Below are 21,117 nucleotides of genomic sequence, written 5' to 3'. Positions count from 1 at the left end.
TATTTATTTATTTTTTAGATGGAGTCTCGCTCTGTCACTCAGGCTGGAATGCAGTGGCCCGATCTTGGCTCACTGCAACCTCTGCCTCCCGAGTTCAAGTGATTCTCCTGCCTCAAACTCCCAAGTAGCTGGGATTACAGGCATGTGCCACCATGCCCGGTTAATTTTTGTATTTTTAGTAGAGACAGGTTTTCACCATGTTGGCCAGGCTGGTCTCAAACTCCTGACTTCAGCCGATCCGCCCACCTCGGCCTCCCAAAGTGCTGGGATTACAGATGTGAGCTACCGTGCCCGGCCCCCCGCCAGCTCCTTTTAAAGATGAGGAAACTGGACCCATGTGACTTCAGTCTCCCTTGGGTTCACAGAAGCCAGGGTTGCAGTCGGGATCACACTCGGCATCATAGGCGAGGCATGGTCCCCTGCCTTTCTTGAACCCAGCTGGGCACACACTGCAGCGTGAGTGTAGGGAAGTGTGGGCACCGCTGGCAGCCCCGTGTGGAAGGCTGAGAGCAGGCAAGCTGCAGATGAGCCAGGGAAGGGTGGCAAGTGGCAGCATGTCGCTGCCAGTGAGACGCTGCCGAAGCCAGGGTCGGCTGGCCTCCGTGTGTACACAGGGACACAGACCTGCCCCTCACCCCTCGGAATGCTTAGCATTCCTCAGAGTAGCCAGTACCGCCAGGTCTCTCCCATGAGGACAGAGCGGCTAAGGCCCCTGGATATAAGTGCAGGTGGGGAGGAACAGGAGTGACATCTCGGGGACAGAGGTCAAAGTGCACAAGTTTATTTTCTAGAACAAAGGCTAAAGGAAGCAAGTTTCTTTCATTTTATTTTAAGAAGGACAAAAATTGTTATTAAAACATCTACATTATTATCAAGATACTAGACCTTATGAATATTTAATATTAAAGTGTGGTATTCTTAAATTTTTAATACACAGACATTTTAAAGGACCATTAAATTGATTACTGCCCAGCTGAGAAATGCAGCATCCCTCCCCACCCACCCCGCCCCCATGCTTGCGATGCCATCTTGTCCCTGCCTGCCGGGGGGAACACAGGTCCCAGATTCAGCCCTCTGAGCCTCCCAGCCTGGGGCCCTAGAAGGCTCACAACTGAAATAGTTACCCTCATCATTAAAAGGGTCTTCCTGTTCCTCCTCCCCATCATACTCTGCCTCCCACTCTCTCTTCCTTACCCTGTGGGGGCTCCAGCTCTGGCCAGGCCAGGGAGCCCCAGATCCCAAGGGTCCCTGGACAGATCACAGGCTGAAGATGAAAACTCTGGACTTGAATCCTGTTCCTTTCAACGGGGAGACAAATACAAATCACCTTCTTTCCCTGAGCACTCCCACTCTCTCCGCACTCGATGGGGGTGGTCTGGGAAGCTAGCAGAGTTGGGCCTGGGGAGGGTGGCTCCTGTCCCTGGCTGCCCGAATCACCTCTGAGCCATGGCTCCAGTCCCTGTCACCTTGCAAATAGTCCAGTGGCCCCTGAAACCCTCCTAATCACACAAGGATGGCTGCATTTTCTGGCCAAATTCTTTATCTTTAGCCCTCATAAAAGTGATTCCTTGGATACCACACACATATATAATATTATATAGAGCGATATATTTAATACCTGTGTATATATGCATCACGGGGGCGACATATATACACACTAGAAACAAGGCTGGTGACAACAGACTGCAACACCACGGATCAGGGAAAACGAGTATCATCGACATCACGGCCACACACGGCCACAGCCCCCACCTTGGGTGTGGTCTCCCATCCCCCACAGCCACACCACCAGCACCAAACTCTGCAGTGCTGGCCTGCTGGGGGCAGGGGGTGAGGCAGGGAAGAGGAAAGAGTGCATGCCACGATTATCAGGAAAGGTTGGGCAGTGGCGGCGGGAGAACAACGTCCCCTCCAGCCCTGGGCAGCCCGTCGGTGTGTCAGCGCGCGCTGGCAATCCTTGCTTGAGAAGAATGGGGTGGTCCCTTCTCTCCTCACCCCCCTACAGCCTAATCCCTGGTTCTTTCCGGGGCTGCCCCACTCCTGTGCCAATGGTGTGGGGCATTCTGGAATGTCTGGGGAACCAGGGGACGGTGGATCTGCCCATGGAGGGTAGGGTGGGAGAGGAGGGGGGTGCACACAGACACGTCAGACGAGAGGGACGAGAGAGGCCTTGGTGAGTGGGGGCAGGGGCTGGGGGTCCACTGGAGTCCCAGACAGCTGGTAGGGCCAGGGATTAGGGAGGGGCTAGGACAGACGGTCATAACTGTATGTCTGGGTGTAGAGGAGAGGACATACTGGGTCCCCAAGAAAGAGGGGCCGTGTCCCATCCTGGAGTGGCCCATGGTGCCCAGGGTCAAGCCTCCATTTTCTCCGCATCCCCCAGACCCTCACCCTTCCCACCTCCCACACCTCGCACAGATCCTGAGCTCATGGTGTCCTGCCCTCTGCCACCTTTCCCAGAGCGCATGTCGGGAGGTGACCTCTGCTGCTGCACCCAAAGGGACCATCCTTGGGAGGGGGTGGTCCCTTCATGGGGTGCTTACATGGCCAGCCCTCCTCTGGGCCTCCCTTCCCCAGCCCCCAGGCAGTGCTACCTGGGACCCCAGCTGCACACCGATTCAGAGACCATCACATCCCTGCTGAGGGGACCGTGGGCTCAGCCAGTAATTGGCCCTGAGTCTTTTCAGCCCTGTTTTCATCCCAGCTCTGCCTTGTGCTGGGACCCTGGGCGGACCACTGCTCCCTTCTAGGCCTCAGTTTTCCTCTCTGCAAAATGGGGTTTGAGCTGGATCATCTCTGAAGGCTCTGAGGACCTACAGTCTATTTTCACTGGCCCACGAGGGAGGAGGGTTCAGGTGGTGGCATCAGAGAAAGGGCCGGGACTCCTTAAGCTCCAAAGATCATCTAGCCCAGCTGCTCCCAGCCTTCGGGAGGGGAAGCTGAGGCCCCAGAGGGTAAGTGACCAGTACAGTGTTCCCAGCTCCATCCTGGGGCTACATTTTAAAGCTAATGGGGTCTCCGCCCTCTGTTGTGTCCTGATTTGCCCCCAGGGGGAGGGGGTGGGATGAGGGCGGGCCAGGGAGAAGGACCCTCCTGCTGCAGATTCAAGTGGGGACCCCAGGCTCCCCAGCCCTGAGCTTTGGGCCCCCATTAGGAGCAGACAGAAGTTAAAGCTGGAGGCTGAAGCTGGAGGGGTCAGCCAGGCCCCTCCCTCCTCAACCAGGAGAGCTGTGGGGGTGGGGGAAGGGCAGCCCAGGTTTCAGCGGGGCCTCCGGGGGCTGCAGCACGTGCGCCTGGGTACGCACACCGGGGCGGTGGTGGGGAGAAGATGGATGGGGCCTCAAGGGGCTGGGGGCTGCCTGATGAGGGCGGCCCCCCACCCCCCCGGCCTGCCCTGACCCTTCTATCAGGCCTTCAGGCCCTACCCCACCCCCTGACCCCAGGACTTCGCCCACGGCCAACACCTGGCCCTACTCCCCGGTGGTGGCGGTGGCAGCAGCAGCAGGGGCTTCCGGGGTGGCACTGGCAGGGTCCCCGTCCTCTTGCAGCAGGAAGTTGTATTTGCCAAAGTCGTCATCCCGTGGGCACAGCAGCATGTCCTTGCGAGCCTTGGCCAGCTTCTGCTTCAGCACCTCACGCCGGTCCAGCCACTCGTTGAGCTCCTCCTGTCCATGGGCGCAGCGGCACTTGTCCCCATCTGGGCAGGCTTTGCCCTTCTGGAGCCTGTGGGTGGCAGGAGGCTCACTGCCCGAGCTCTGTGCCCTTCCCACCCCAGGCTGTCAATCTGGGGCTGGCCACGTGACCTCCCCCAAGACAAGCCTCTCCCTGGGCAGCTGGGTCCCAGCTCAGGGAAAACCTGGGTGTCCTGGCCCTCTCTGGAATCTGCCCCACAGCTGCAAATTAAAGGTCTGGATAGGTGTGAGCCCAGCCCTCCAATCCACCCTTCCCCACCACCCCCACGGCTGCGGTCACAGCCAAGCCTCACCACTCTCTGCACACCACCTCCAGGCCAAGAGGAGCCAGAGCTGGCCACAGACTCCATCTCCTCGGGCCACCCCATGTCCCACCAGGCCCTGCCCTCCCAGGAGCACCTGTCGCAGAGCCGGAACTCGCCCATGGGGAAGCGGAAGGCCCAGCCGCTGGCGTCACTGTCAGACGTGAAGACCTTCTCCTTGTGCTTCTCGGACTGGATGTGCTGCTGCCACTGCTTCTTGCTGTTGCTGTTCTTGCCGCAGAGCCAGCAGTGGTAGCCCATCTGGGAGCACAGCCATCGTGGGTGCCCGCTCCCCCACACCTCTGCCCGGACCACCTCCCTCGGAGAGGCTGAGCGCTGGCTGGCTGGGCCCTCCAGGCTGCCCCTCCCAGGTGAGGCTCAGACCACAGCCCCGACCACAGCCCCGAGCATGCAGGGCGGGGGCGTTACCATGATGTCCGCGTAGTCCGTGGGCATCTGGATCTGCTTCTCCCCTTCCCGAGAACTGATGGGGGTCCCTTCCCCAGGCTTCCCTGGGTTGTGTTTTTTCAGCCACATGTCATAGGTCTGCTGCATGTCCAGGACTGGGCAGGGGACAGGGACAGGGCACCTGCTGAGGGGCTTCTCCATCCATTCTGCCCCATGGTCCCCACTTGATTTGGGAGCCGTGGGCGTCCCAAGTCCTGCTGATGGGCCGCTCGGCCTCAGGGCCTGGCCTCAGAGAGGGCCCAGGCTGGGGTAGGTGGAGAAGGGCCCAGGCAGCAAAGGGGTGCAGCAGACGCTCCTGGGCCCGCTGGTGAGTTGAGACGTTCAGCACTGAAGAGACACCGGGGGAGGGCCCGCCCGCCCCGTCTGCCCACTCACTCTTGTTCTCCTTCATGAAGGTCCACATGTCCCTCTCCTCCGGGCTGTGTGCGAAGGAGCAGTTCCCCACATATTGGCACTTGCGGCCGTTCTGTGCGTGGATGCAGAGCTGTGGGGCGGGCGTGGGGAGATCCTCTGAGTCCCACTGGAAAGCATCGCTGCCTCCTCGGGGACCCCCAGCCCCCCATCCCAGCGCTCACATCGTATTGCTGTGGGAAGTTGCGAATGGACGGCAGTGGCCTCACTGACACCCATTTCCTCTTGGCCTTGGACATCACCAGAAGGACCCGCCGCTCCTTGGTCCAGCTGCAGGACAGAGCAGGGTTGGGGAGAGGTCAGGGCACAGCCTGTGTGCTGTGTGACCTCTGTGGAGAGCCCTGGCCTCTCTCAGTTGGCCTCCACACGTGTGGTGGTAGGGTGGCCCCATCCCACCTGAGCCCCCACCTGGCATCCCACTCACCAGTGCCGGGCCTTGGCACTACAGTACTTGAGGTCCTTGTCAGGCTCCACCACCTGCCCGTTCCTCCAGCACTGGCCACAGACAAACTTCATCTGCAGGTCAAAGGTGCTGGGCCCATGTGTCCTCGGGGCACCCTGTGGGGGGATGGGGAGGGGGGTTGGTGAAGCTGCAGGCACCAGGCCTGAGGCCCTGGGGTCTCCACACAGGTGGCCTCCGGGAGAGCCTTGGAATAAGCTGGTCTGCTCCCGGGTCTTCCTGGCATGCAGTGACCTCCCAACTGCAGGCCCAAGGGCTTCCCAGGGGAGCCAGGCCTGGAACGGGGCTCTTCTTTCCACCCTCTGTGGCTGGTCCCTGCCTCGCCCAACTCCTTGGGAGGCCTGCTTTGTGGATGCTGCATTTCCCAGGACAAAGCTCCGTTCCACCACACCTCCCTGCCTTTGTACAGGCTGTTCCCGCTGTCCTTCCTCCATTCTTCATCCAGCCTGTTCTAGAAACTATCCTTCAAAAGTCAGCTCAAGCGCATCTCCTGTGGGAAGCCCTCCCCGGAGCTCTCCTAAGCTGCAGCTGTCCATTCTGTGAGTTCCCACAGTCTCTAAACTGCTCCTGTTGACCGGCTCACCCGGCTATGAGTGCCGAACCTGTACAGCGGAGGGCCCAGGAGATGGGAAGCCACCCTGGCGGGGGTGGGGTGGTGGTGGCAGGAGTCAGCCTTGGGCGGTGGGACAGGCATCTGAGTAGCCCAGGTCTCTGGCCCTCCCTCCAGGGCAAGGCCTTGCTGGTCTCTAAGGCCCCAGCCACCACGTTTCTTCTCTGTCCTATGCCCCAGCCTTTGGCCTGCTCTTCTGCACCCCGGGACAGGGTTGGGGGCCAGAGGTAGGAAAAATGCTCGTTCTGCCTTGTCTCCTGCCACCTTGAACCCCCTCAGCTGGCTACGTTGGCCAGCCTGCTGTTCTGTGAATGCACCAGCTGTCCCCTCTCCCTCATGTAACCTCGAGCCTCCCCGTCTTCCCAGGAGCCTCGAGTGCAGGGTCACCCCTTGCTCTTCCAGGCTGCTGGGCATGATCCTTCTGCCATAGGAACTCCCCCGCAGAAGCTGTGGCCTACTCCCGTGTCCCCAGCACTGCCCTGCCCAGGGCCTGCCCTGGAGCAGGAAGGAGCTGTCCTCATTGCTGACTGACCCCTGGCCTGGCGCTGGACAACTCGTGGGCTGCTCAGTCCCAGAATAACACACGTGTGACCCCAATAATAAGGTGAGATCATGCCTTTATGAGTGGGATGGCCTGCACTAGAGCAGGCAAGAAGTGGACCCATGTGGCTACTGATTTCTGGGTGTTCCCCTCGATTCTCACAAGAAGCGTGAGAGGAAGGCATTATTACCATTTCCCAGGTGAGAGAAAGGGGGCACGGAGGGTATGGTGGCTTAGCCACTGCACTAATGACATCCACTGCAGTCCTGAGCTCCTCCCTCAGAGCCAGACCCCATGCCCACGTTGATGACTGCATAGTCTCACCAGCTCCTTGCCATAGCAAGTGGCAAAAGGGGTCTCACTATGTTGCCCAGGCTGATTTCAAACTCCCGGCCTCAAGGGATCCTTCTGCCACAGCCTCCTGAGTAGCTGGGCTACAGGTGTGCTACCACACCCAGCTAGTGTTCTCTCTTTAAGAGGTCCCATCAGCCCCTTACTCCTTCCCTGCCAGGCTCCTGGCCAGAAGGAAAAAGAAACAGATGGGGAGAGGAAAAGAGGACTGCACGGGAGACTGATGGAGGGCAGCAGGGACCAGGAAGAGGGGAGAAAAAGAGAAGAGGACCAGGAACAAAGAAGTCAGGGAGCAAGGGAACGCTCGAGGCGGTGGGCAGCCCCGCCAGCCAGCCTGGCCCAGGGACCCCCCGGCAGCCTGCCCTGCTCCCTACCACACCCTGGTCAGCCTCCTGAGGGGTCCAGAGGCCCAGCCTTCCCCAAAGCTCATCAGCGGGTGGCCTCATGTGGATGAAAGGGTCAGTGCTCATGCCTGGATGGCACGGAGGCCTCATCTCACACTTACTGTCTCCTGGGCGCTGCGCCCACCCCTCTGAGCCCCAGGGTCCCCCACTGTCATCTACGGTTACAGTGATCCCACCACCTGGGGACGATGTGAGCACAGGGCAGCTTACGTTGGCTCCTGTGGGCCTCACACCCACCCCAGGAGATAGGAGGGCCAGGGTTCTGATCCCCGCCTGGGGCTGATGGACGGGAATGCTGCAGGTGGGGAGGGAGAAGAGCGAGCCCTGGACAGGACGTCAGAGAACCTGGGAATTGCCCCACTCAGTGTGCCCCTGGGCAAGTCACTAACAATGTCTCAGCCTCAGCTTCCCCATCTGCAAATGCCACAATCCCATGCTGTCTTCAGGGCCGCGGTGAAGACCAGGAGGGATGGGAGGGGATACCACGATCAGTGGTGTCAGTCCGAGCAGTACTGGGATATTTACAAGGTCTCAACGTATTTCTCCTGAAGACCTCATTTTTTCTTTTTTTTTTTTGAGATGGAGTCTCACTCTGTCGCCCAGGCTGGAGGTCAATGGCACAATCTCAACTCACTGCAACCTCTTCCTCCTGGGTTCAAGCAATTCTCCTGCCTCAGCCTCTCAAGTAGCTGGAATTGCAGGCGCCCGCCCCCATGCCCAGCTAATTTTTTTGTATTTTTAGTAGAGACGGGGTTTCGTCATGTTTGCCAGGCTGGTCTCAAACTCCTGACCTCAGGTGATCCGCTCACCTCAGCCTCCCAAAGTGCTGGAATTACAGGCGTCAGCCACCACGCCAGGCCTCCCGAAGACTTTTTTTTTTTTTTTTTGAGACGGAGTCTCACACTGTCCACACTGTCACCCTAGCTGAAGTGCAACAGCGTGATCTCGACTCACTGCAACCTCCACCTCCCCGGTTCACACGATTCTCTTGCCTCAGCCTCCCGAGTAGCTGGGACTACAGGCGCCCGCCACCACGCCCGGCTAATTTTTTGTATTTTTAGTACAGATGGGGTTTCACTATGTTGGACACGCTGGTCTCGAACTCCTGACCTCGTGATCCGCCTGCCTCAGTCTCCCAAAGGCTGGTGGGATTACAGGTGTGAGCCACTGCGCTGGACCTCTGAAGACATTTATTAATTACAAACTATAAAAATGATCCCTGAAAGTATAGCCTTAATTACAAAGAGGAAAGCTCTAATTTTACAATAGAGAAATGTTTACAATGGAGGCACCTTGAATCAAGTTATGAAAGTTTAATTAGATTGTCACCAGTGAAGGGACACGCTGAGATGATGCATCCCCTGATGTGTGAGCTGAGAACACAACATCACCTCTGTGGAATGAGGACACTCACACGAGCCCAGAAGGTTGGACCTTTTACAAAACATCTGGCTCTTCAAAAATATCAATGCAACACAAGGCAAAGACTAAAGAACTGTTTCTTCATCAAGGGAGATGAAAGAGACACGACAAGGCTCATGCCTGTAATCGCTGCACTTTGGGAGGCCACGGTGGGAGGACTGCTTGAGCCCAAGAGTTTCAGATAAGCCTGGGCAAGATGGCAAGCCCCACATCCCCAGCCCCATGGTCTTAAAAAATAGACAAATCAGCCGGGTGTGGTGGTGCATGCCTGTAATCCCAGCTACTCAGGAGGCTGAGGCAGGAGGATCACCTGAGACCAGGAGGTGGAGGCTTCAGTGGGCCATGATCATACCACTGCACTCCAGGCTGGGTGACAGAGCAAGACCCTGTCTCAAAATAAAATAAAATGAGACACAACAGCTGAATGTGTACATTACCCTGGATTTGGGGACAGTTTACAAAATTTGAATAATGGCATAGTATCAGAAGGCCTTACCATGCTGCTGCTGGCCTTCCCTGCGTGTGCCTCCATCTGCTGCCAGTACTTCTTAGACTCCTGAACGATATCTTCGTGGGTCATGCCTGGGGAGGGTAGGGGCAGACACAGGCATCTTTCAAGGTGCTCAGCAAGGAGGGAGGCAGGGGGTCCACGAGGTGCCAGGGCCCCCCGAGGCCCAGCTGGAGGAGCCCTATTCTCAGTTAGCCCAGCCACAGTAAGACATGGGGTGCAACGGAACCACTTTGTCCATCTGCAAAATGGGAACAAAGACCTGCTCCGAGCCTCACTGGAAGGGAAAGAATTAAATGCAGCCAAGAGTGGGAAAATGCAGTAGAAAGATGTTAGCTCTGTACTGTGGTAGGGAGTCCCCTGCCCCCATGCCGGTGACCCTGTCTCTTGGGCCAGTGACTCAGCACCCTTCCCTGACACCCATCTCCCTCAATAGGCCTGCAAGCCTAGTGCCTGCTTGGCAGCCCCTGGCCTCACTGGCACTTAGGGCTCCATGCCTGCCCAGCCTGGCTCACCAGCTCACTGTGGTACCACGGCTCTTTACTGCCAGTCCCCAAAGGGCAAATACCCCAGCCTGGTGGCATGGACTCCCCAGTCTGTCTCCCCGCCAGCCTCAGACTGTTGCCACTGAGCCCGACCTTGGAGATCCAGCTCACAACTCTTCCATGAAGCCTGCCCTCTTCTCAACGCTCTCCATCTTTCTCACGTCTTTCCCACAACAGATGTGGCCTTCCACCTTGACCTATGGCCCCGCTCCACGACAGCCAATCATCATCGGTGCTTACTTGGGGCAAGACACTGCACTTGACATCCAGTTTCTTGCTGATGATCTGCAGGTATGTATCTACAGGCCAGACCTTTCCTGTGAACCTCCAGACCCCCACATCTGCTGCCTCCAACATCTCCATGTGAAGTCCACCAGGCAGCTCAGACTTCCCACGTCCCACACTGAGCCTGAGCTGCTCCTCTTACAGCCTTCCCCCTCTTAGAACGTGGTAGCCCCATTCTTCCTGTTGCTCTGATCTTGGAGTCCACCTTGACGCTCTCCTTTGTCTCATACTTCATATCTGATCCATCAACACATCTTGTTGGCTCCACCCTCAAAATACACCTAGAATCTATCCACTTCTCCCACTTCCAGCATCACCACCCTGGCCTGAGCCACCCTCCCTGATCTCCCAGCTTCTGCCCTTGCTCCTCGATCTCTACCCAGCAGCCAGAGTGACTTTTGCAAAGTACTGATCAGATCATATAACTCCACCCACTTAAAACCCTCCTCCAGACACTGTAAACCATATTTAGAACAACCCCAGCTGTTCCTGTTTAAGGCCTAGAGACTCTTACACGCTCAGTCCCCTCCAACCTCTCAGGCCTCATTCCCCCTCTACTGACTAAGCTGCTCTACCCCAGGGACCATCCTTTCTGTGTGGAGCTTGCTCCTGCCTCAGAGCCTTCAGTCTGGTCCCTCTTCCTGGAATGCACTCCCCGCCCTTCCCTGGTCAAAAGTCATCTCCTCAGAGAGGCCTTCCCAGCCATTTTACCGAAAATGCTCCCATCCCCGAGTCTGTCTCTGTCCCATTGCTTGGCTTTATCTTCCTCATAATACTGAGGCACACCTGAAATGCTACCACTGCATTTCACCAACTCTAAGCAGACACTGAGTGTTACATGTACCGTATTTTAAATCCCCTCCCCACAAAATGCTGCTAATTAAATGATGACAGGCAGTAGGGGTAAATGTGCATCCTAGAATGGATGGCATACAGGATTTATTCACCTGTTTATATATTGTCTGTCTGGCCCCCACTTGTAAATGTAGGTTCTCTGAAAGTAAGGGCCTCGACTAGACCATGGCTGAATGCCCTGACAAGAGAAGGTGCTCAGTAGATCCCTGGTGGGTGAGTGGGAGAACACCTTCCAATCCCCGCAGCAGCTCTGAGAGGTAGAGATGGGGCTCCCCATTTCCCAGATGAGCACTGGAGGCTCAGTGAGGAGCGAGGATTTGCTGCCAACCACCCAGGGAGCAAGCAGAGGTGCTGCTGCAGGAGCCCAGGTGACTCCCTCTCCCCTCTCCGTGCTCCCTGGACGGTGCCTATGAGGGGAAAAACCCAGATCTCTGAGCCTGGAAGCGCCCTGAGAGCGGAGCTTCTCTCCTCTGTGGTGCCTGGGATATACCAGCTCCTCCAGAGAGCCCACCCCACAGCCACCTCTCCTGAACTCTCCCAAAGCCCCCTCCAGCGACCATGGGGCCCTGGCCTGTCACCCCCAGTCAGTCCTGCGCTCCCTTCACCTGCACCGCCTGCCCCTCACCTGAGTCACCCGCCCTCCACCTGCACCGCCTGCTCCTCACCTGAGTCACCTGCCCTCCACCTGCACCGCCTGCCCCTCACCTGAGTCACCCGCCCTCCACCTGCACCGCCCGCCCCTCACCTGAGTACTGCTGCAGCAGCCAGACCTTGAGCTCGATGAAGCTGTGGGCGAAGTGGCAGCTGTCCTCCCGCAGGCAGCCGTAGCGCACCTCATGGCGGCACACGTCGAACTGGAAGTGCTCCTGGAACTGGCGGATCTTGGAGTACTTGAGGGAGGTGGAGCGGACGATATGCACCAGGCACCTGGCGGGCGGGCAGGCAGGAGGGGCACGATGCAGCCCGCAGCCCCTCTGACCTTCTCTCCTGGTAGGGCCACCTTCCCAGTACCAGGCTCTCCCTGGGCACCCCCTGATCTATGTACCAAGTCCAGGCCACGGATGACACAGGAGGGCAGAAACAGGGCTCCTATGCTCAGGCACCCCTGGGCCTGGGTCCCAGGGCTGCTTTACTCCTGTCCCTCCCCCCGGATTCAAAGATGGAGCTGCCAACAAGCAGAGGACACCACCCTCAGGTTTCCAACTTGATTCTGCAGAGCTGGTCCTGCATCCTGAGGAACACTAACCAAGCATGTCCTCTGGGCCAGAAGTCTTAATTACCCTCACTGCAGCCCCAGGAGCCTGGAGCATCATCAACTTTACAGACAAGGAAACCCGGGCTCGGACGTAAGACAGGACTGGCCCAGGAATTGGACCCAGGTCTGTCTGACTGCAGGGCCTGGGCTCCATATGCACACCGTGGCAGAACCAAGGGGAACAAGAGGGAGAAAGGGGTGGTGCCAGACCTGACCCAGGCCTCCCCTCACTGCCTGACGCTGATGTCATGACATTGGAGGGTGCTGGGCTAGAGTCAGAGACGAGGCCCCCAACTTGCTGTCTGCTGAGTAAGCTAAGTAAGCTACTTCCAAGCCTCAGCTTTTTGTTCTGTACAACAGGGCCAGTAACTCCTCCCTCACAGGATTGCTAGGATAATTAACATACCCAAGATGATGCTTGGAATATAGTAGATGTTCGACAAATGTGATTCCCATCCTTTCCAGGTGGAGGCTGGATTTGATTCCCAAATTCTGCCCCTTTCCTTGCACCCTACATCCACCCTTTCAGTTCAGCCTTTCCTCAGCCATCTGAGCTGCCTGAGGGAACTCTCCACTGGCCCCTAGGCCTCAGCCTGGGCTGAGGGTCCCACTCACTTGTTGTTGTAGAAGCTGTGCTTGGCAGCCAGGTTGGAGCAGACAGATGGAGAGTCCTTGGTGCCTTTGCTGATGATCCGGGGTTTACTGTCAAAGCAGATCTGCCCAGGGAGGGGAAGGGCTGGGACCTGGCATGGCCACCTGGGAAGGGGGTGAGCTGGGACCCCGCACAGCTACCTGGGGAAGGACAGCTAGGTCCCTGCAAGCCCTGCCCTGGGTCAGAGGAGTGAGGAAGGGAATCCCAGGGTCTGTGGTCTTGTCTCTCTGGTTCCAGCTCACAGGTGACCTGGGCTTTGGCTCCCTTCCTCACCCTCCTCCCTCCCTCTGATCCCACCACTCCCAATGCCTGAGGCAGGGGGTTATTTCATGTCAAAAAAAAAAAAAAGAAAAAAAGGAATGGCAAGTGCTTTATGAACTACAGGCTGTCACCCGGCTATGAACTATGATTCCCGGGCCAGTGCTCCCTGTGGGGGGTTGGCACAAGTCCCGACCTGGAAGAGTTGGGGGAAGGGCTGGTGGTGCCAGGGATGAGGGTTGGACTGAACTGCACCAAACCCTGCCAGCAACCCGGACCTGGAGCCCTTGCTCTACGGACACAGACGTGCCACTGCCCCTGCCCTCAACATGCTACGACTGGGTGGGGAGACAGGGGCCAAGTTCACTCCAGAGGCCAAGCAGGGTCTTCAGGGACAGCTTTGGGGAGGGAATTAACAACAGCTCAGTGGGGCTGCTGGGATCAGAGTCCAGCTGAGAGGTTCCGAGCCCAGAAACACAGGACAGCGCCCTGTGAGGAGGGCAAACCCCGGCAGGGAAGCGCAATGGCCACCAAAGCCAGCAGGGCCGAGGGAAGACATGTGGGGGAGGCCTGAGATGTGGGGCCGTGGACACGGCACTTGGGACGGCTGAGCAGTGCCAAATACATCATACCCACAACAAGGGATGCAGGGGAAGCCCCGGACAGGTCCTCAATCTGCCTGTGTCCTGGGGGCCTGGCTGTGGGGACCACCAGCAGCAGCTGGTGCTGGGAGGTGGGCATGACTCCAGGGACAGGCTGCCTGGGTTTGAAGCTCAGTTCTGCATGGCACTGTCCGTGTGGCTGAGGGCAGCTCCTCGCTACCCTGAATCTCAGCCTCAACATCTGTAAAACGGGGATATCTGCCTGCCAGCACTGCCGTGACGATGGAAATGACATTTTTTTTTTTTTTTTTTTTTGAATAGGGTCTCACTCTGTCACCCAGGCCGGAGTGCAGTGGTTCGATCTTGGCTCACTGCAGCCTCTACCTCCTGGACTCAAGCAATCCTCCCACCTTCGCCTCCTGAGTAACTGGGACCAGAGGCACATGCCACCAAGCCCAGCTAATTTTTAATTTTTTTTTGAGATGGAGTCTCAAGTGCAGTTGTGCGATCTCGGCTCACTGCAACCTTTGCCTCCCCAGTTCAAGTGATTCTCCTGCCTCAGCCTCCCAACTAGCTGAGACTACAGGCGTGCACCACAACGCCCAGCTAATTTTTGTATTTTTAGTAGAGACAGGGTTTCACCATGTTGGCCAGGCTGGTCTCAAACTCCGGACCTCAATTGATCCGCCCGCCTCAGCCTCCCAAAGTGCTGGGATTACAGGCGGGAGCCACTGCATCAGGCTAGGAATGAGGAACGAAAACAACCACGTGCCAAGTCCGGCCTATGACCGGCTATCAGGAAAGAGCAGGTGTGAGGGTTATGATTTTTCTTTCCAGCCTCAGTTTCTGCCTCTACAAAATGAGGGGGCTGGATCAGATCTGGCCTCTAGCAAGATAGGATCCTAGGGCCCAGACTTACTGACCCTCCAGGACCTACTGATCCTAAGGCCAGGCCTCCACAGCCCATGGGTTCCAGGGCTGACCTCCTATGGTGGTCCGTGCCAGGGAGCATCCCTCGCCCTGTCTGTGCCATGGCCTATGGGGTGGCAGCGGGTGGGCGGGCGGTACCTCGCAGAGGAAGGTGAAGATGCCCTGGTGCTCCTTCAGGAGCTTGGCGATGGTGAGGCTGCCGCGCTTAACACCCCCCAGCGGGTCGAAGAGCAGGTCGCGGTTGAGGGTGCCCTTCCGCTCCTCGGTCCACACGTCGATCTCCTCCTGATGGTAGGCGAAGGTGCAGTTATCCCCGTACTTACAGTCCTGCTTGTTAATCATGTCTGCAAAGAGGCAACAGGACACACGTTCCGCCAGGCGGGGACAGCAGCCCGCAGCACCCTCGCCACCCCGCTGCAGCCTGTGGGGCTCTGGCCCCATGAGCCAGGCAGGGCTTGGCTCCACCCCAACACAGGTAGGTGAGCCAGGGGCTGCTGCACTCCCTGCCAGGACTTGGCAGAGCTGGAAAGTCCTTTCCAAATACCAGGCCCCCTTCTGCACCCCAACGCAGGTGAGGCAGGGTCTGCTGCGCCCCCTGCTGCCAGGACTTGGCAGAGCTGAAAATTCCTTTCCAAACACCAGGCCCCCTTCTGCACTCCACACCTACAGAGTACAGTAATCACTCCTACCCCACCCATCCCATAGGACTGCTTTTGTAGAAGTATACAAGTCTCTAAATAAATAGAAGGGATTTTTTTTTTGAGACGGAGTTTCACTCTTGTTGCCTATGCTGGAGTGCAATGGCACGATCTCCACTCACTACAACCTCTGCCTCCTGGATTCAAGTGATTCTCCTGCCTCAGCCTCCCGAGTAGCTGGGATTACAGGCATGCGCCACTATGCCCGGCTAATTTTGTATTTTTAATAGAGACAGGGTTTCTCCATGTTGGTCAGGCTGGTCTCAAACTCCCGACCTCAGATGATCCACCCGCCTCGGCCTCCCAAAGTGCTGGGATTACAGGCATGAGCCACTGTGCCCGGCAAATATAAGGGATTTAAAAACAATTATTCACCAGGAAAATAACACTGCATGGTTAAGAGCATGTAATTTGGCATCACACAGAACTGGGCTAGGATTCCTCATTACTCCCCAAGCCTCAGCTGTCTTTGCTATGAATGGAGGAGACTGGGTTGTTGTAATCAAGTGAGATAATACATAAAGCTGGCGGGGGCGCTGGGCATGGTGGCTCATGCCTGTAATCCTAGGACTTTGGGAGGCTGAGGCAGGAGAATTGCTTGAGGCAAGGAGTTCAAGACCAGGCTGGGCAACAAATTAAGACCCCATCTCTACAAAAAAGTTAAAAATTAAAGAATAAGCTGGGTGTGGTGGCATGTGCCTGTAGTCTCAGCTACTCGAGAGGCTGAGGCGAGAAGATGGCTTAAGCCCAGGAGGCTGAAGCTGCAGTGAGCTATAACAGCACCACTCACTCTGGCCTAGGCAACAGAGCAAGACCCTGTCTCATAAAACAAAAACAAACCAAAACAAAATTTCTGGGGGCTGGGCCATCTGGAGAGAGGAAAGGGGGCTCAACCTGGAGCTCTGCCGTTTCCTGGGGGTGGGACCTTTTCTTCTTTCTCCTCCTCCCACTCTAAGTCTGCCTTGTCCCATCTCTCTGCCAGGCTCTAGGCGCACAAGGACAAACAGGCCACAGACCTGGAGGAGTGGGGCAGATCCCCCGGTGGGAGTGGGGGTGATTGCAAGGGGAAGGACCGCAGAGAAGGGCTTCCCAAGATTCAGGCGGTGCTTGAAGGAGGAGCAGAGGGTGACCAGGCTCAAAGGGCACAGGGTGTGTGACGGAATCAGGGAGGGTCAGTGCATTTGGGGAATGGTTAGGGCAGAGGGGTGAGGGGGTCGAAACGGGCACGTGTAGGCCTTGTTGCAGAATTTGGACTTCATCCCACTGGCCACGGGCAGTGGCTGATGGAGGCCTTCGACCCAAGAGTGACATGTCCTTAGACCAGCCTGGCTGCTGGGAGGACAAGGAGCAAGTTCAGGAGGCCTGGGCGGGCCACTGCTAGGGGCCAGGTCGGGGGAGAGGCAGAGCCATGGGTGCACTCTCAAAGCCTCCGTTTCCTCCTCCAAAGCTGTGAGGCTGCATGCTGGTGAAATGAAAAGGCTACACTGGGAAGGGCTTAACAATCTGTGACTATGCACACATCGCCGTACAGTGGGACCAAGGCGCTCGGCTGGGACCAGAAAGAAGCTAGTCAGGGACATGATGGATGTCCATTAAATACCAACCAGGCTGATGTGAGCCAGAAATGAGGACAGTGACAACAGAAGAGTGACAGAGAGCTCAGGTGGATGGAGCCCTCACCATGCGCCAGTCCTAAATGCTTCATGTGGCTGCTGGGTACACCGCCCCACAGCCCCTCAGGGCCCTAGTGGTAAGAGAAGCCAGCCCCCTATGAGTCATGTAGGCTCCTGACACTCCAGAGCACAGGCCAGTGAGGGGCTCGGTCTCCGGCTGAATGTCCCAAATGTGTCCCACCTGCCTCTGGAAGCTGATCAGGGAAGAAGACACTCATTCTGATGTGGAATTCATCCTGCACAGGCCCCAGAAGCCTAGGCTGTGGCTTTCTCCTCCCGTGCAGCTGTGAGGCCCACCCCTGTTCTGTCTACCTGTGATGGGGAGCAGAGCGGTGGCTGGGGGTGGAGGGGCTGGGCCCCAGCTGTGCTGCCTGCCCCGCTGCAGCCCACCCACCTTTGCACAGGTAGTAGGAGCCCACGAAGCTGGTCTTGGTGGGCCGGGGCCGGATCCGCTTCCAGATCTGGTCCTCCGAGCTCCGGAGCCGGCCGAGCAGGATGTCCCGCTTGCACTTGTGCTCAAGGCCCTCACGGTAGGTGTAGTCGCCAGCCCGGGGGCCTATGGGCAGGGTGGACACACATAATTCCGGAAGCAGAATTGAAGGGTGATGGCTGGCAGGCCCATGCGGTGGGTAGGAATCGGCCCCCTCCTTATATACCTACCTCCCCTCTGAGGGCCTCCTGCCAGTTCCCACTACATCCTTCCTGGCTACTTGCTCCCTGGAGACCAGGGGACTGTGCTGGGGGAAGCCCCTCGAAGGAGCCCATTCTTGGCACCCATCCCCCCTCCTTTTTTTTGAGACAGAGTCTCGCTCAGTCACCCAGGCTGGAGTGCAGTAGTGTGATCTCAACTCACTGCAACCTCCACCTTCCGGGTTCAAGCAATTCTGCCTCAGCCTCCCGAGTAGCTGGGACTATAAGCAAGCGCCACCAAGCCTGGCTACTTTTTGTATTTTTAGTAGAGACAGGATTTCACCATGCTGGCCAGGCTGATCTCAAACTCCTGACCTCAAGTGATCTGCCTGCCTCAGCCTCACAAAATGCTGGGATTACAGGTGTGAGCCACCGCATCCGGCCTACCCATCCCCTTTCTACCACTGCCCTCACTCTCCAGTGAGTCTGACCATGTTAGTGTTTCTCTAGAAAGAACTATGAAGGTGATGCCTGGCAGGGACAGATCCCAAACTCCTGCCCCTTTCCTTTTCTAACCCAGAGTGGCTTCTGATTTCTGGCACTTATCTCCAACTGAGACACTGGGATTCTTTTGATCTGGGATCCCATGTTCCTGAGATTCCCAGTTCTCTGGGCAGAGGGGTGGAGTCTACAGGTGAAAGGTTACCTGTCTTGGGGTAGCAGAGCTGGCAGGCCTGCTTGAACTCGTGGGTGGCAGCCAAGGGGTTCTTGATGAGCAAGGCAGTGTTGGGCATGCAGGGCTCTGGCTGTGACAGGAGAAAGGAGGCCACTGTGGGTACTGGATGATGGCTGAGGCCACTGGGGCCAGTCAGGGCACCAGAAGTGGGGAGTGCTCTATGACCCACCCATCCTACCCAAGAGCAAAACCACAGCCCAGGACCCTTCCTCTTCCTCTACCCTCCCAGCCAGGGGAGTTCTTTGTAACGTGGTCCAAGAGTCTAGAATACCAGGACCGCCTTGGGAAGCCCCCAGCCTAGTGGATGACCTAGGTCTTGGCTCTGAGCCTTTCTTTGAAGGCAAGCTGAATGTGAAAGCATAGAAATGGGAGGGATCGTGATTGCAGCCTGTGCTCATGCCCTCCCCCCCAAACCCCCAAGTCATCAGCAGATGGGGAGGAAGGCAAGACTCAGAGAGGTTAGGGAAATTCCCCAGGACCACACAGCTAGTGTAGGTCAGAGTGTAGCAAGCTGTTTTTTGTTTTTTTTTTTGAGATGGTGTTTTGCTCTTGTTTCCCAGGCTGGAGTGCAATGGTGTGCTCTCGGCTCACCACATCCTCCACTTCCCAGGTTCAAGCGATTCTCCTGCCTCAGCCTCCTGAGTACCTGGGATTACAGGTGTCCACCACTACACCCAGCTAATTTTTGTATTTTTAATAGAGACGGGATTTCACCATGTTGGCCAAGCTGGTCTCGAACTCCTGACCTTGTGATCCGCACACCTCGGCCTCCCAAAGTGCTGGGATTATAGGCGTGAGATACCACGCCTGGACCCTCATCAGATGCTCTTTTATTATTTATCTATTTTTTTGAGACGGAGTCTCGCTCTGTCGCCCAGGCTGGAATGCAGTGGCGCGATCTCGGCTCACTGCAAACTCTGCCTCCCAGGTTCATGCTATTCTCCTGCCTCAGCCTCCCAAGTAGCTGGGACTACAGGCGCCTGCCACCACGCCCGGCTAATTTTTTGTATTTTTAGTAGAGACGGGGTTTCCACTGTGTTAGCCAGGATGGTCTTGATCTCCTGACCTTGTGATCCGCCCGCCTTGGCCTCCCAAAGTGCTGGGATTACAGGTGTGAGCCACCGCGCCCGGCCCAGGTGCTCTTTTAAACTCAGGACCTGGCTGAGTCTGGAGACCAGGGATGCTGCTAACACTGGGGAAGTTACTTCACCCTCTGAGACTTGAATTCTTCCATCAGACAAGGGCAGTGGTGCCCTCTGTGTGCCCGCCCAGCACATGGCTTGGTGAGGAAGGGCACGAGGTGATCATCTTTGATCCACCCACTCTGGGAGTGCCCTGCCATGGGGAATGCAGCACCTTACCCCATGCAGGGGGCTCATTCCCCAACTCTAGAACCCACAACCCCCAGCAGGGAATGAGAGGCCTGGATCCCCACTCAAGTCACTCACCGAGGGGGCTGGTTTCTGAGCACCGCTAGGGGGACGGTGGTCCTGTGAGTTGGTCTCCTCTGGGCAGGGAGAAGACATAGGGGTCAGTGGCTCTGGCTCTGAGGCGTGAGGGGCCTTCCTAGGGCTTCCCCTTATGTATTGCTGACTCGGAGAAGCCCCCAGGCCACACATCCTCTCCTACTCCTGCTGAACCCCTGACTTTATCCTCTCCTCTCCACTCCCCTGGGGCAAAGACGCCTCCCAGCCTGAGTGTGTCCACTCTTTGCTTAAACTTGCCAGGGCTTCCTGCTGCCCCTAGGAGAAAGCCCGAGTTCCTTAGCTTGCTCCGAGGTCCTCGGAGACCAAAGCCCCCACCCCCGCTGCTCTGCTCATCAGCCAGCCCCATGCCATGCCATGCCATGCCAGGCTAGTGCCCCTGCTTCCTCTGCCTGGCAGGTGAACTTTTCCTTCAAGACCCTGCCTAGTCACCACTTCCTCCAGGAAGCCTCCTTTGGCCCTGAGGCTGAGTGAAGTCCCCTCCGTGCCCCCACAGTCCCGTTAAGCCCTCTCAGTCGAGTGCCCTGGGCTGTGTCCGACTGCAGAAAGCTAGCCCCACCAGCGCCTAGACAAGCCGGCTTCCTTCCTGGGTCCCTGGCACCCAGCCCAGAGTGGTGCTGTGGGAGGCCATGACCTTCTGCCCCACCCCCAGCCTCAAGATCATCCCATGGGATCTCACCAGCCTGGTGACCCAGGGTCCTGGGAGGCTGGGCAGGGAGCACCAGACTGGGAGTCTAGAGGCCTGGACTGTCGCAGCTCTCCTCTCCTTGATCTTGAACAAGACACCCACCCCTCAGGCCCAGCCCCACACTGTGCTGAGCACTGCAGAGACAGCAACACACAGACATGGCCCGGGATTGCTAAGGAGTGACGGGGACAAACAGATCTGTAACTCAACTCCACTCTCCAGGCACCAAAGAGGCCACAGCACTGTGCAACCTGTCCAGGGAGGTTGAACGTGCCCACCCATGGCCTTACCCATGAAGGAGTCAGGTTTGTCCAGGGAGCCTCGTGTCGACCCAAAGCTGTCGAGTGCATCCAGCCGGGTCTCCGAGTACGGCAGCAGGTCCAGGGGGTCCAGCGTGGGGCCCGGGGGATCGAGGGCATCCAGCACAGAGGCGGCCAGCTTCTTGGAGGGGTCCATGACCAAGCCGAAGGAGGCGGGGGGCAGTGGGCTGGAGACAGGGATGGAACCACCCACCACAGGTGGTAGCAGTGGGGTCCCGCCGGGGAACACAGGTATCAGCTGGGGCAACTCACTAGGCACGCCGCTGCCAGACAGGCCACCCTGGACCAGAGACTACGAGGCAGGGACAGAGGGAGGGGTCAGAGGAAAACAGGACTG

The 21,117-nt window shown here is 57.5% G+C and overlaps 1 protein-coding gene across 2 annotated transcripts in view; it reads right to left on the bottom strand.

The window, feature by feature from the left end:
- Positions 1-765: 765 nt before the first annotated feature.
- ZC3H7B (zinc finger CCCH-type containing 7B) overlaps positions 766-21,117 on the bottom strand; it is a 57,388-nt gene continuing 37,036 nt past the window's right edge. For both annotated transcript variants that reach the window (XM_002831183.6, XM_063722912.1), the window contains 14 exons: positions 20,751-21,072; positions 19,737-19,795; positions 18,259-18,358; positions 17,317-17,478; positions 14,690-14,895; positions 12,725-12,825; positions 11,600-11,781; positions 9,158-9,243; positions 5,298-5,431; positions 5,038-5,143; positions 4,838-4,946; positions 4,424-4,557; positions 4,092-4,255; positions 766-3,723 (listed from right to left, as the gene is read on the bottom strand). In XM_002831183.6, the coding sequence (XP_002831229.2) occupies positions 3,471-3,723; positions 4,092-4,255; positions 4,424-4,557; positions 4,838-4,946; positions 5,038-5,143; positions 5,298-5,431; positions 9,158-9,243; positions 11,600-11,781; positions 12,725-12,825; positions 14,690-14,895; positions 17,317-17,478; positions 18,259-18,358; positions 19,737-19,795; positions 20,751-21,072 (2,118 nt within the window). In that variant the 3' untranslated portion in view covers positions 766-3,470. The remainder of the gene's footprint in view (positions 3,724-4,091; positions 4,256-4,423; positions 4,558-4,837; positions 4,947-5,037; positions 5,144-5,297; positions 5,432-9,157; positions 9,244-11,599; positions 11,782-12,724; positions 12,826-14,689; positions 14,896-17,316; positions 17,479-18,258; positions 18,359-19,736; positions 19,796-20,750; positions 21,073-21,117) is intronic.

The sequence above is a fragment of the Pongo abelii genome, chromosome 23, assembly GCF_028885655.2.
Source record: "Pongo abelii isolate AG06213 chromosome 23, NHGRI_mPonAbe1-v2.0_pri, whole genome shotgun sequence".
Taxonomy (NCBI): Eukaryota; Metazoa; Chordata; class Mammalia; order Primates; family Hominidae; genus Pongo; species Pongo abelii.
This window is presented reverse-complemented; position numbering and strand designations above follow the sequence as displayed.